We start from the raw sequence: 15966 nt of genomic DNA, 5'->3' as shown, positions 1-15966 counted from the left end.
GCCTGCTCCAGCCACAATGCACCTCCCCTATAAGTAGTGCGGACTAGCTTTAAGTGGTGCTAGCCACTTATGCTTTAAGCCTCCTGCTTAGGCATTCAGCCAGTCACAGGTGTAGTTAGTGCTGGCAGGATGCTGAAGTTATTTTAAACAACAGGCAGCACAAAGTTGGCGTGCAGTGAACAGATGCAGATTAATCACGCATCGTGATTCCTATGCCCATTTTCAGGGTGTATCTAATTTGGCCCATTATGATTCTATGAATCTAATATTTCTATTGCTCAGCAAGACTAGGAACATTAGTGAAGGACAACTGAACTCTTCCCATTTAAGGAACTCAGTGCCGGCACTAACCTACCCCAAAAACGTACCTTGAACCTAACCTGAGAAGAATGCTTCCATCGCTCATTCCATCTCTGGAGCATTTCACAGAATCACACAATTGTTATAGCACAGGAGGAGGCCATTCGGCCTGTCGTGTCTGCACCGGCTCTCCGAATAAGCAATTCACCTAATGCCATTCCCCTGCCTTCTCCCTGTAACCCTGCACATTGTTCCATTTCAAATAACAGTCTAATTCCCCTTTGGATATCTCTACTGAATCTGTCTCCACTCTCAGGCAATGAATTCCAGACCTTGACCACACGCTGTGTGAAAAAGTTCTCCAGTTTATTTTCAATAACTCAAGCTCCTCAACTCCGGAACCATTCTCGTAAATCTTTTTCTGCCCTGTGGGTCAGTGCCCAGTGGGATGTGGATTGGGACTGCCGAAATTCATTTCACATGGAATTCTTGGAGCTAGCAGATAGAAGAGACTTTACATCCCATCAGGCAGGACGGCAGTTGGACACAGGTTCCTTAGGTCAAAGGACAGAATCTAATTCACCCAGTTCTCTAGAATTGAGGGTTTATGATGATGATGCAGCCATTTTAAATACTACAGCAGTACTTCCTGTTAAGTTTGTGAAATTAAGTTTAAGGCATATATTCAGAAGGGCATCTTGACATGCAGAAAATAATTTGGAATAACCTGCCTGATGAGGAAGTAGAGCCAAACCCACTGAAAATATTCAAATGCAAGTCACTACAATAATGGAAAAGTTATGGTATGAGTGACTTGAACTTCAATGGGTCTAAAAGCCTTTTCTCATCTTGACTTGTCTCATTGAATAATAATCGGCATAAGTGTTACAAGAAACCCTAGAAATGCACAGGTCAGTCAGCATCTGAAAGCAAACAGGAATTAACATATCATCTTAAATTACACTGAGACAACTTTGAACATCAAAGTGCAAATTATGACCCAAATTGTTTGTCTATTCCAGGCACATAAAGCAGAGACCGAATCAAAATTCTGCCACTGTCCTTCATCCATTATGAGCCACTAACTCACACTGGCAAGCACTGTAACAAAATGTAACCACACCAATCCTAATTCTTTCCGTTTTCAGTTTCTCAATATCCCTACCCTAAAGCTCCCTTCTCGCTTCTGTCTATTCTGCTGGTGGGTCAGGAAGATGGATATGAGAAATCACCTTCGCAGCAGTGCATCCATCATTGGTGGATCCGAGGAGAAGTGATATATTGACCACAGAGGTGAAAGTCCAAATCAATGCATTTGCTACATAAATGTGAAGCTACTCGAGGTCCAGTGAAATTAAGGTATTGATGGCACAGTTATTGATGTAGTGACGCCCAGAAAACCCTGCATTGATCATTTGGTCAAGGACACGAAATGCTAAAGGCCTTTGGTTATGTTACAACTGTTACAAGTCAGTCATAAACAGGAAAGGATTGGAAGCAGAGGAGGTTTAAGTCAGTAGTCCTCAGTGTCTGCAACGGTCCTCCAGGTGGTCTGCGAGCTGATCCAAAATGCAAGTCACTGACATCCAGTGCCATGGCTGAGGCTGTACGCAAGAACAAATCTAAACCTTCATCACCACTTGTGTGGCGGCACACAACCAGACCTGCTCCTATGTGCTTGGCATGATTGGTGATAAATGCAAGCAACAACAATGTCAATTTCTAAGCAAGCTTTATGTTACTGTTTCAAAGTACAACTGGGAGATCAGATTTTCAACACCTGTGGGGCTGAGAACAAAGGAGAGGAAGGGGCTGAATGTGGAACCTGATATGAGACCAAAGCTCATCAGCTTGGAACCAGACATCACCTCATCAAAAGCAGCATCATTGATGATTTTGTTTTTGCAATGGCAAGCAAAAGCAAGTCAGACAGGAGCAGTGGACGGTCCACAGGGTCTTTTGCCCCACCTAAGTGTTCCGCAGACAAAAGTGTTTCAGAACCATTGGTTTAAGTTGTCAAAAGAACAACACTGCAGTTGCCGGAAAACTGAAGTAAAAAAAGAAAATTCTGGAAATACTCAGCAGGTCAGGCTGCATCCGTGGAAAAAGAAACATGAGTTAACATTTCAGGTCAATGACCTTTCGACAGAACAGTTGAAGTTGTGGTGTGTTGGGGATTTGTTGCCATAGCAGTGTAATATTGTGTTCTGGAATTGGTGATTATTTTGAGAAAGTTTTGAAAAGTTCTGATACTTCTCCGTGAATGCAAAACACGTAGATATATATCGCTGGCACTGTGGTGCCTGCAATTGGAGTCGATGTGAGTGACAGTGCCCAAGCGATGAAGAAAGGTTTTAGCATCCATTAGCAACAAGCACGTTAAAATTTCGTACAAAATTCCAGTCTGCCATTTTTAAAAGGAATTAACTCTTTTTAAAAAATATTCATTCACATGATGTGGGTGTTGCTGGCAAGGCCATCACTAATGGTCCTTGATAAGGAGATGATGAGCCGCTGCCTTCAACTGCTGCAGTCCATGTGGTGTAGATACACCCACAGTGCTGTTAGGATTTTGACCCGGCAACGATGAAGGTACAGCAATATATTTCCATCTCAGGATGGTGTTGTTGGAGCTGCACTCAGCCAGGAAAGTGGAAATTATTCCAGCACGCTCCTGATTTGTGATCTGTAGGTAATGGAAAGGTTTTGTGGAGTCAGAACACTGAGCAGCTGACCTGCTCTTGGAGCCACAGTATTTACATGCTTGTGTCCAGTTTAGGTTTTGGTCAAAGGTATGCCCTGGGATATTGATGGTAAGAAATTTGACCATGATAATGCTGTAGAATGTCAAAGGGAGATGTGTGGGGCAAATGTTACTTGCCACTTATCAGTCTTAGGCCTGTTTGTTATCTTCAGTGGATTTCTCCTGGTTTTTGTGGGCAAGGCATATCTGGGCAATTGACCACTTTGTAGGATAGATGCCAGTGTGGCAGCTGTACTGAAACAGCTTGGTCAGAGGCACAACTAGCTCTGGAGCACAAATCTTTAGCTCCACAGCTGGGATGTTGTTGGGGCCAATAGCCTTGTTATGTCCTGTGCACTCAGCTGTTTCCTAAGATCAGGCTGAGTGAATTGAATTGGCTGAAGTCTGGCATCCGTGATGCTGGAAATCTCTGATGCTTTTTACTCGCATAGTTGTGAAAATACAGTTGGGTGCAGAGGCAGAGAAAAGAGGATCAATTTTCCAAATTCATGCTCCAGTGCAGGTGACCAAAACCTTGGTCAAAGAGCTAGGTTTTAAGGAGTGTTAAAAGGGGGACAGAGAGAGAGAGAGAAGAAAAAAGAAAGACAGCAAGGGACAGAAGCTACCAATGGGGGTCGAAGGAAATAGGGGATGTTCAAGAGACAAAATTTGAAGAATTGCATTTTCCTTGGAAGGTTGTAGGTATGGAGGAAGTTACAGAGATAGAGAGGATTGAAAGGAATTAGAAAATAAGGATGAGCATTTTAAAATACTGAGGTGCAGCTGGACCTGGAAGCATTGTAGATCAATGAACACAAGGGTGAATGGTGAAAGGGTCTTGGTTTGAATTAAGATAGTGTTCAAATAAGTGGAAACAAATCCAAAAAAAGTATGGGAACAATAAAATAATAGTGTTTTCTCTAAATATTAAAGAAATACAATGGGTCCATTTGATTGAGATTCGTACGCCTCAGTACTCCATGACAGCTAGCTCTTTAATGGGCTCAAGCAAGATATGGTGATACCTTTTACATCCTAAGAGAATGGCTACTTATACAAACTGGGAAATCCTTTTTTCATGCATGTTTTTTCAAGCTCACTTCAAACAACAGACATTGTCCCTTAGGTTTTTTTTAAAGCATAAACTATTTGAATCATGTACATCAGGAACATGATGAGCATCCAACAAAGTCATTCATTTATTTGATCAGTCCAGCCACCAGCTACACCTTGTTAAGATTCCTGAAACCCTGCTAGAAAAAATAACAACCAGCCTCCAAAATTCATGTCATCACACTGTTAGTTTCCTGTTGGGATAAACGGTGTTCTCTTTACCTGCAGCAGAGAAGCTCATTAGATAGGCTATCACATCAAGTACGCATTACCAGAATCCATCCGTTCTGAGCAGTGAGGTCCATGATAAAAGAATCCGGAAAAAAATTATACTTGTATTTTATACAAGGCCTTGGTTTGAATGAGGATACAGTGTTCAAATAAGTGGAAACAAATGGAAAAGAGTATGGGAACAATAAAATGGTGGTGTTTTCTCTAAATATTAAAGAAATACAATGGGTCCATCTGACTGAGATTCATACACCTCAGTACTCCATGATAGCCAACTCTTTAATGGGCTCAAGCAAGACATGGTGATGCCTTTTACATCCTAAGAGAACAGCTACTTGGGTCAAAATCCTGGAACTCCCTCCCTAATAGCACTGTGGGTGTTCCTACACCATATGGACTGCAGTGGTTCAAGAAGGCAGTTCACCACCACCTTCTCAAGGGAAATTAGAGTTAGGCAATAAATGCTGGCCTAGCCACCGACGCCCACAGCCCATAAATGAATTTTAAAAATGAAATAATGGACTGCTGTTCATTTTAATAATCTTGACAAAGCAATCGATAACACACATTGTGCAATATTTAAAACCTTAAACTTAATCTCTCTCCTCAGCACTAAGGGAATACAACATTATTTCTGATGCAAAAGTCCATCATCACCTGCTCAAACAGGGACAATGGAGGCTCATCACACTTCTTTTTCACTCAAAAAATTACTATTGTAGATTGTCACTATCCAATATTGATCTTAGTTATGTCCGAAATTCCCAGTAACATATTTTAAAACAGTAAGAAAGACAACTCCAACATATACAGCTATCACTTCAAATCTACACCATGGATTTATTAGTAAACCATAGCAGAAGAAATGAATTGGATCAGCCCGTGCAAGTAATCAAATATTTCAGTGAGATTGCAATATGAATATCGATGTTGCCTAGGAACATTAAGACAAGAGTAGGCTAATTAGCCTTTTAAGCTGGCTCTGCTATTTAATTAGATCATGGCTGATCTGTATCCAAACTCCATTTACCTGCTTTAGCTCTTTCTCCTTGATACCCATGCTTAACAAATATTCAGTGATCTCAATTTTGAAAGCTCCAATTGTCAAAATTACGCTTTGCAACTACCTTAAGCATGAGTTCCTTAGTTGGACAAGGTTCCTTAATTCCTCAGAGCAGAGAAGTTGGAGCTTTACATGAAGGAGTAGACCATTCAGCCCTTCGAGCCTGCTCTGCCATTCAATAAGATCATGGCTGATCTGATTGGAACCTCCTGCCTATTCCCAATAACCTTTCACCCCCTTGCTTATCAAGAATCTATCTACCTCTGCCTGAAAAACATTCAAAGACTCTGCTTCCACTGCCTTTTGAGGAACAGTGTTCCAAAGACTCACCACCCCCAGAGAAAAAAAACTCTCTTCCTCTCGGTCTTAAATGGACGACCCCTTATTTTTAAACAGTGACCCCTAGCTCTAGATTCTCCCCCAAGAGGAAGCATCCACTCTACATCCACCCTGTCAAGACCTTTCAGGGTCTTAAAGGTTTCAATTGAGTCACCTCTTACTCTTCTAAATTCCAGTGAATACAAGCCTAGCCTGTCCAACATTTCCTCATAAGACAACCTGCCTATTTGTGGCATTAGTCTGGTTTTTGATGAGGATACTTAACTAGAGCACTAAAGTAAATAAATGAGCCACTGTCTCTCGGTAAGGACAGAGGGTCTGACATCATATAGCCCAACACAGTGAATGTTGTATCCTATTTCATGGTTATGGAGCAATTTTGATCATATTTACGGATGAGTGTGCAACCCAGACCTTGAATTCCCAGCTCCAGGAAGATGTAAGGTAATACACAAGGAAGTAAAACAGTAGAAATTAAATAAGGACAATGCACATCATACTAGATATTCACACTAAGAAAACCAAAGCAGGCAGGACACTGCGGGTAATAAACACTGTTACTGAATTGCCCAGAATGTTAATGATTAAATTGATCACCATGGAACGAAGACAAACAACTGGGCTTACCAAAATCATCTTGTAACTAACAACTACAGCAACTAATATTAAATAAATGCAATTAAGAAATCTGTTAAACACAGTAATTGACTCAAACTTATGTTTTCAGTAGGAACCAACAGATTATAGCAAAAAAAAATCCACCTACCTTTTCTGCTGATTTAGCAGTGCCAAAAAATATTGGAATGAAGGCAAGCCATACTATACAGGTAGTGTACATAGTGAATCCTATAGGCTTAGCTTCATTGAAGTTCTCTGGGACGCCCCTTGTCTTGATGGCATAAACAGTACATGTCACCATTAGAAGGATGCTATATCCCAGGGAGCATATGATTTGTAAATCTGTAATATCGCATTTGAGGACACCTCTAGCCAGCTCAGGATTTGAGGTCTTCTGCTCATCATAGTCTATGATGGTGTTTGGTGGGTCAATCCCAAACCAGATGAAGACTCCGAGGAGTTGGACTGAGATGAGGCTGGATGTGATTGCCAGCTGGGAGGTTGGGCTGATGAGCCTGGGCGCTGTCACAGCCTTCTTCCCCTGCTCAAAGATGCGAAAAATCCGGTTTGTCTTAGTTAATAAAGCCGCGTAGCTGATGCACATGCCGAGACCCAAGAAGATGCGGCGGAATGAACAAATGCCCATGTTGGGTTTAGCAATCATTAAGAAGGTAATGATGTAACAAAGGAATATTCCAGTGAGAAGAACATAACTGAGTTCGCGACCTGTCGCCCGTACAATTGGCGTGTCATTGTACCGTATAAAAGTAGCCATCACAAAAATAGTGGCAATAATTCCAAGCATGGCAAGAAACACTGGGATAATGGCCCACGGTGAATGCCACTCGAGCTTCACAATTGGAATTTGGCTGCAGCCAGTCCGGTTCTCATTGGGCCTCATGTCGTAGCTGCAAAGGGAACAGGTGAATTCATCTCGTTGATACTGATAGCCATCGCAGAGCTCACAATGCCAGCAGCAGGACACGCCCTTCACCATCTTCTTACGCTCTCCAGATTTGCACGGCAAGCTGCAGACGGAGGTAGGGAGCTCGTGGCTTCCTCTCGCCCACTGCAAATCTTCTACCTGTGAAAAGGCAGATATAAGAAGCTCAGCACGTTTCAACGATCTTGGAATCATGCTACCCAGATGTCTTGAATGAACTAGTCTCGCCTGTCATGACCAGATTAGCTGTGCTCGGCCTAACAGATTTTGTAGTAAATATTTGCACGTGGCCTGCGTTTAAGAGAAATTGTATGATAAATCATCTCTTCTCACTGCTTCCTGACACTGCCCCCTGCAAAAAAAAGTAAAAAGTGAATGCTGTCCCAGATATATCAATAAAATATATCAAGTTCGGAGATCCTTCATCAACATCATACATCTTCAACATTTGTGCAAATCTCACTCCTGCCATTTTTTTTCAAGTTCTGGATCTGAAAATTCAAAGCAAGCTTGGATAAGGTGGAACTAAACTTTGTAGGAATGTGAAGCTCTTGCAACCAACCAGCCCTGTGCATCGAGGGAGATCTAGAACCCAATGTGACCAAAGGGCTCCTTCCAATACTTCAATGTGCTTGAATGTATTTTTTTATTACAAAGATTCTGCTTCCAAGTAACTTTGGAAAGGAGGACCAACAAGCAGACATCATTCATGGATGAACCCCACCTAACCAACAGGCGCTTTCTCTTCCAGAAAGACAGCTTTTGAATCTATTCTTCACTCAGTTAATGCTTATGATGTGGAACTTGTGACCACAAGGAATAGTTTAGGTGAATAGCATAGATGGGTTTAAGGGGAAGCTGGATAAGTATGTGAAGGAAAAAATGAAAAGCATATGGTGATAGAGTGAGGCAAAGTTAAGGTGGAAGGTGGCTTGGGGTAACATAAACACCAGAATAGACCTGTTGGCCTGAATGGCTGTTCCTGTACTGTCAATTCTCTTTGTAATTATATTCATGCTGTCCACTTAATTTAACTTAGCTGGTATCATATTTCATAACTCTTATTATACCTTGTAGAAATATTCTAACAGACTTTCCACCTTACACCTAATTTCTAAACTCAGATGTGTTGGTATTTAAGCCCTTTGCAAGGATGACCATACCACTCCTGTTCATTTGTTAAGGATCAAGAATTTTTTTTTAAAGAAACTATTATTTGTGCACACTTAAATATCTGGGAAAGGAGGTCATGTAGCTTCAGGTTCAAATCCTACTCCAGGACTTAATGTCCAAGGAAGGTGCATTCAAAACGTGGCAAAACTGGTTGAGTATCAAGTTGCAAATCTTTTCACAATATGCCATTGGCAGGCAGTAAGAGTGGGAGATATTACTAGTCAGCCGTGTGATGGAAAGAAATTGGCACCTCTATCATAAAAAGTTTACAGCACAGGAAGAGGCCACTTGGCCCATCATAGCTGCACTGGCTGAAAAACGAGCCACCTAGCCTTTTCAGCATTTGGTCCATAGTCATGCAGGTTAAGGCATTTGAGGTGCATGTCCAGATAACTTTAAATGAGTTGAGGGTTTCTTGATCTACTACCCTTTCAGACAATGAGTTCCAGTTCCTCCACAGCCCTCTGGGTGAAAAAACTTCCTCATCTCCCCTCTAATCTTTCTATCAACACTATCCATAGCTGCAGGCTACAACATGCATGTAAAAGTGTAGGTTGCCACAGCAATTCAGACTCTTTCGGGACAAGTTGGCTGGTGTGGATCAAGTTGGTGTCAACAGCATGTGGCTCGATCCCCGTTCTGACAGGGGGGTGGATTTGGAATCTGCCTGCTTGCCCTACCCATGGAGGAGATCACAGCATTGTGGGCCACACCTGTCTTCAGGCAGAGAACTGAAGAAGAAAGAAGAAATATTTGGGAAGAGTTCATAGGTTCAATTGACTCTACTTTCAGCTGGTTCTTCATTTATGGCATCTCATTGAAATGTAATTAATAGGAATAATTTACCAATGCTCTAAGCAAAGTTTTTTTTATCTAGCTTCAGAATTGTATTCCAAGTTATTTATCATATTTTATGAATCAATCCTTACTGCCAATGGTTAATTTTATTCATCGGACCTGTTAATTTTCTTGGGGCCGATTGACCTCATTGATTGTTCCTCAACAGCTCCTTCTCCTACCAACCATCAATATGCTTGGTTTTGATTTGCTAAAAAAAAGTCTCAGTGCTCAGCTCTTAGACAATCACCTCACAAAAGTTGTTTCACCTCCAAAACATATTGAGAGACACAAGTAGAAAGAATAAAAAGTAAAAGCTTCAAAGTTAGTTTCAAAGTTGGAAAAGGGTTAGGAGAACTAGACTTAGTAGATAAAAAAGTAAGCTTGAAATAAAGAGAGAGACAGAGAGAGAGGAGAGCAATCAGATTTTTATGAAACACTTTTAAGGTATATGTAATCTATTTTGGTAGTCATTATCATCTAAGTGCCATGCCAAGTGATGTGGGTGATCATGGTCTTCCAAACTTTCTGATCATAGCAACAGTGGATGACCTCATTGTTGTGGTTCTGCTTAAAACAGTCTTTAACGTTATCGAGCTGCTTCCTTCGCAGTCGGCCTCTTTCTCTTAGTTCATGGACGCCCATACTGAGTGAGGCATTGACATGAGTGCTGCCAACCCCGTTCATGCTGTTGTCTTAAAAAGAGTTGTTTGTACTGACCATATTTGACCAGGGAAATGGGAAGCATGAGGTGGCTTCCCATTGCATTCCTCACGTGTGATTGAAAGTAACAAAAACCTTCATCCTAGAGGATCTCTTGCTTTCCCGCAACCAGTCATTGCCTTGAGGTCGTAGGTCTTCCACCTTCACTGCTGTAGAATCCGTCAGATCCACCATTGGCCATCACTTATAACCCTGAGCATGGGACCCTTCCAGGCACTACCTGCTGTACCTGGGGCTCGCAAAAAATTACCTTGGGGGTAATTCAGATGCCCTTGCTTAGTATTGAGCAATGAAGTCATTTAAATTGTTACTGTTATATAAAGTGTTAAGATCTGGAATTCCCTCCGCCTTTGTACCTCAGTTGTAATATGCCTTTAAGGGGTAGCAGCATGTCATCACTAGAAGGGAAGTGTGCCATGTGATCCAGCCTCAATTTCACTTAGGTCTGTAAGCAGAATACACAGCTCTGCTGCTGATGTCTTCAAGTTTTGTACCTTTATCTAATTGTTCTTATGTGCCTAGTCTCAATAAATAAACCCATAACATGTTTATCCAATCCCTAATGAATGATTGGTGCCTTTATATCATTATGAAAACATGGCATTCTATTTCATTCTTTTGAACTCATCTTAAAACTTACCTTGTTACTTTCCTAATAGCTCTATGTGGCTCGGTGTCAAATTTTGTTTGATGACACTTTGCAAAGTACCTTAATACATTTTAATACATTCAAGGCACTACATAAATCCAATTGGTGTTGTAGTGCATGAGCTGAAAACCAAATGGCCCAGGGAGACAGTCATTTTATTAGACCTGTGAGCAGTTTCATGTTTTCAAGTGACAGTGAAACATACCAATTTGTATTTGAATAGTGCATTACATTTGCAGAAGTAGCAAATGGGTACTCTCTTTTGTGGAAGTGTCAGTTGGTTTGCTCCTACAACTAATTTATGGTTTACAATTCTTGAAAGAAAACTTAGGATATTTATGTAAAATTACTTTAAATATATAATGTTTGTTGCAGCATACAAATGCTCCATATAAACCCAGAGTAGAGTAATTTTATTTCTTTTAATAGAGGCTCATCATCCTGATTTCAAACGCCCACTCCCTCAAAAGAACTTAGCAACACAAATTCCTTTCAAAGTTATTTCCAATGCGGTTGGATGAAATTCATTATATTGACAAAGTCATTAATCATTTATTTGAAAGGATTTGAAGCTTGCCAGAGTTTGGGCAGTCACCCGGCACTTAACTCCTGCCCACAGCAAAACAAACAATTTCCATAAGCAGATTTGAATCTCTTATGAACTAAAACTTTCGCCCATATATCTGATGTGACTGGGTACTGCACTAGAGGAATAATACATAGCATTTTCCATGCTATTGCACACGAGTGAGCTTGCAACGTGTTCTCCTATCTACTCCAAAAAGGCAGCAAATAACACGTCATGAGACCATAATGTACAGTTTACTTTGTCAAATGTATTTACAAGATAATTATAAAACAACAGTTTGCACTTATATACCACTTCTAATTTGGCAAAACCCTTTTGCGAAGTGCCTTGGGACAGCAAACAAAATCTGAGTCACATAAGGAGATAATAAAACAGATTGTCAGAAGTTTGGTCAAAGAGGCAAGAAACTAGCAGTACAATACTTGACTTAAACTGTTTGATAAACAATGATATGTTTGAGTCTTTGGAAGTTTGCTTAAATCATTTTTGAATGAAGTCTCTGATGAACTATTAGATGGACCAGACTCCACGCAGTCTCTCCATGTTACTTCAGGTCATATAGCTCAGCTTCTACTTTTTTGTTGACATGGAGGCAGACCCATTTAGAAATCAAAATAGATTATATCCAAAAATCAGGCACTCAAAATAGGAACCATTTCTACCACTCAAGTAGATAAGGCATAAACAGTGAATGCTTGATGGGCTATATAGGAATAAAGGATGAGTCTACTAACCAGTCTACAAGCTTGCATAAATTAATATTGTAAGAGGGATTGAGTCAGACATCATGTACCTTTCTAACCTCATTAATTTGGGAATACTGGCAACAGCACCCAATGGAAGCTCAATGAACCCAAGGAACAATAAATACCTCTTGACAGTTTTGTACATTGGCCTTGGAGCTAAAGGAACTTAATGTCCCAGCTATTGCTAATTGAAGCCAGTTTTTAAATCCAAACTACTTTGTGCAACTAAATTCATGTTAAAAATTATTTACTACATATATATATATATATATATATATATATATGGAGGGGGAAAGATACAACTTGCATTTACATACCACCTTTCATAAAGTCCTTTACAGACAATGAAGTACTTTTGAAGTGCGGCCACTATTGTAATGTAGAAAATACAGCAGCCAATAGGCACACAGCAAGGTCTCATCCTCTGTTTTAGTGATATTGGTTAAGGGATAAGGGATAAATGTTGGCCTGCACACCAGGCTGCACTTCTTCAAATGGCACCATGGAATCTTTTTACAATCACTTAAGAGGACAAAAAGAGGCTTTGTTTTAATGTCTCATCCATAAAACGGCACCTCCAACAGTGCCACACTCCTTCAGAACTGCACTGAAATGTCAGCCTAGACTTTGTGCTCAATTCTCCAGCGCGGGACTTGAGCTTGCAACTTTCTGACTCAGAGGCAAGATTCATAACACTGAGCCATAGTGGACATATTATATCTGAGCCCAATGCTCAAAAAAGGCACCATCCATTGCAACAGTGTGACTGATTTTTCTAAACTTCGCATACATGTTATCTCATAACCTCTGAATGAATTTGGTTGCTGATCGTCCAATACAAAAGGGTTTTGTGGATACATATGAGTTGACTTGAGACTACTAAAGATCATTCCACACAGGATGTTTAGGTCAGGATGAAAAAGATTTACACCTCATCTTGTAGTCTGGGTTCAAACAGAAGATTTAGCAATGAAAGGCTTCTGTTCAAAATCCTGCCATATCCAATTCCTTAGCTTTTATTAAAGGCAACGGAAATAAAAAAAATGCTCTAGGCACAGGATCTTAAGTGCAAGATTGCTGGATAAGTGTAATCATCATTGGGTTGGTAGTAAAGAACCATGAACTAACTGAGTATAGAAATGATAGAAAGATACCTCAGGACAGACGGGATTGTCTTAAGACTGGCACTGAAAAGCCACAGGAAGGGAAACCACTGTGAAGCCAACAGCAAAACAAATAACTGTTTATAATGTTCTCCTGTGCAGTCTGTCATTATGAGGTTGTAAATGCCAAGATCATGTTGAAGTAGCCCTTTTAGTACCCAAGACAATTTCACCGTGGATTAGCAAAACAGACTGCACTCAATGTGCCCATAATTGAACATTCATTCCTGTCCACAAGTGAACAGTTAGAATATTGACTTATGATGATCAGTGTTACCAGAGCTTTCTTTAATGATGAACTTGTCTGAGAGTAGACAACTGTATTTTCAAGACTGAAGCATATAAAGTTGAAAGCTGAAGTTAGATTATGATGTATTTTAAACAAAGTCATAGGGCTTTATGACATGTTACACAGATTACATGTTGAGTTGTTCACCCAATGAAACATATTTTTGACACAATCATTTTCCTTCATGAGCCAGAAAGCTAAAAGGTTAAAGTTTGCCTCTATTTATGACATAATTGCCTTTATTTTCAACATGACTGTCATTGGCCTCTGAAAGACAAAGCTGAAGGCATGCAACATAGCAATAATTGGCATTTCACCCTATTTGTCTCATTCTTGACCTTTATTTTTGACCCATGGAAGTTCATTTCAGTATTGAAAAGTGTACAGAGGGGTTGTTCCATAAATGCTTTGTTTGACAGGGCTTGTGTGTACAGCCTGTGCCCAGTTATACTCAAAGGACACCAGCACAAATAGTTCTTCTGTCTTGTGAATGGAGTTCAGTCTAGCAGCCCCAAAATGGTGTAATGAACGATTCTATGACTGCAATCATCCTTTACATTTCAATGGCAGAGAAAATAGTCTACTGACATTGTTCAGAGATTGTAATAGTTGCGTTTTATGTTGCCAGAAAAACAGAACTAATCGCACGCTGACTAATACCAAACACATACCGTCATGGTTGTCGGCTGTCCCTCGATTCAAGGATGATGTCTACTCAGGGTCACAAGTTTTTGCCATGAGTCTTCCTGTGATGGCACAGGCTGATTCTCGACCCGCAGATCTTTAGACAAAAGGGGCAGTTGGTCCCACGAGGTGGTGGGAACCAGAGTGCAGGATTTGCTTCCTTTTCTTTCCTTCTCTGCTTTATCATGAAGATTTTGTGCCTCAAAGTGTGATGCAGATTGATGGACAAGTTGTCACCATTTTGAACAATTGTAGTAACTCCTCCCAGTCATTAATGTCAATGCTGCCATGTGTCAAGGGGAGCTTAAGAAAGTCTTGGAAGCATTTTATTTATCCTGCCCTGGAATATTGGCAATTTGAGAATTGAGAAAACAGGGCCTGGTGAGGGAGACGCTTTTCAGCCAAACAGTGTCCAGTCCATTGAAGTTGATTTTTCAGGTGTTTTGCTTGAATGCTTGTGCAGCTGGCCTCAAGAAGGAAACTAGAGTTTGTTCAATTGAATCTGGAGGATGCAGGAGAGGGACTAGCCCTATTATGTGTCTCTGTTACATAGTCCAGGTTTCATTGCAGCACAGGAGTGGCAGTGAGGACGTCATTAAGATCGGAATAGAACTCTTCCTTAACATCTTCATCAGCATCAAGGGTCAGTGCATTAGTGCTAATGACAGTGGCATATTGGTTACGGCTGAGCTGTAGGTGAAGTGCCATGAGTCTTTCATTTATACAATTGGGAAGTTCTGGCAGTGCATCCAAGATCCTATTCTGGATAGCAAAGCAACTTTGTGGGCACAAGAGTTGCTGTCAGCCTTTCCTTTCCAGTAGAAAGCGTATCCCCATGCTTGTTCCTTCAGCTACCCCTCCCCAAGAAGGTGGGTCCCACTGATGGCAGCAATGTGGAGTCTTAATAGCTCACACGGTACAACTGCATTTCTTCCCAGTCTCTCTTGAGATTATCTTGAGCGTTTTAACATTCCAATTTGCAAGTTTTCTTTCTTTGACCACGAGGATGGTGATCCTGCAGGGTGTGGTTCCCCAGCCAGTAGAAAGTTGGACAACTTATTTTTAGGGCACCGTTTCACCTTTCCAGTTGGGGTGAGCAGAAAGTATCCTGAAGATGACTGCTCAGTCACAGATGCTGCTGCACAAGGACCTCCAGCCCAACACAGGTCTTCATGTATCTGTCGCCTGTATGCAGATTCTTGACTAGGGTCTCCAGGGTCAGTGGGAGAAATCATGGGCCTGGTGCTTCTCCTGTTTCCGGCTCCTTAGCTCCCCACCCCCATCCCTTTTAATCCTCCCTGTCACATTCTTTGGGTGCCCACAATTGGGAACCATAGTCACAGTGGGGTCGAATGGTTTCATATAGCTTTAGAAAAACGTATTGACTTTTGTATAGAAAAGCTTATTGACTTCTATCATGCTTAGAAGGTTGGTGAGCTAATAGGAAGCAGAAAGTTGACATAAATGGGTCTTTTTCTGGTTGGCAGGATGTGACGAGTGATGCACCACAGGGATCAGTGCTGGGACCTCAACTTTTTACGATTTATATAAATGACTTGGATGAAGGGATTGATGGGATAATTGCCAAATTTGCTGATGACACAAAGATAGGTAGGAAATTAAATTGTGAAGAGGACGTAAGGGGGGTTACAAAGTAACATAGATAGGTTAAGTGAGTGGGCAAAGATCTGGCAAATGGAGTATAATGTGGGCAGTATAATGTTTTGGCAGGAAGAATAAAAAAGCTTATTATCTAAATGGAG

General features: G+C 40.9%; 1 protein-coding gene across 3 annotated transcripts in view; it reads right to left on the bottom strand.

The window, feature by feature from the left end:
* LOC144681777 (metabotropic glutamate receptor 7-like) overlaps window positions 1-15966 on the bottom strand; it is a 697320-nt gene that overhangs the window by 178617 nt on the left and 502737 nt on the right. For 2 of the 3 annotated variants that reach the window (XM_078543769.1, XM_078543768.1), the window contains one exon: window positions 6556-7491. The exons of the other annotated variant lie outside the window; for it this stretch is intronic. In XM_078543769.1, coding sequence (XP_078399895.1) covers window positions 6556-7491 — 936 coding nt within the window. The remainder of the gene's footprint in view (window positions 1-6555; window positions 7492-15966) is intronic. 3 annotated transcript variants of the gene reach the window in all.

This window comes from Cetorhinus maximus, chromosome 6 (assembly GCF_964194155.1).
Source record: "Cetorhinus maximus chromosome 6, sCetMax3.hap1.1, whole genome shotgun sequence".
In the NCBI taxonomy this organism is placed as follows: Eukaryota; Metazoa; Chordata; class Chondrichthyes; order Lamniformes; family Cetorhinidae; genus Cetorhinus; species Cetorhinus maximus.
This window is presented reverse-complemented; position numbering and strand designations above follow the sequence as displayed.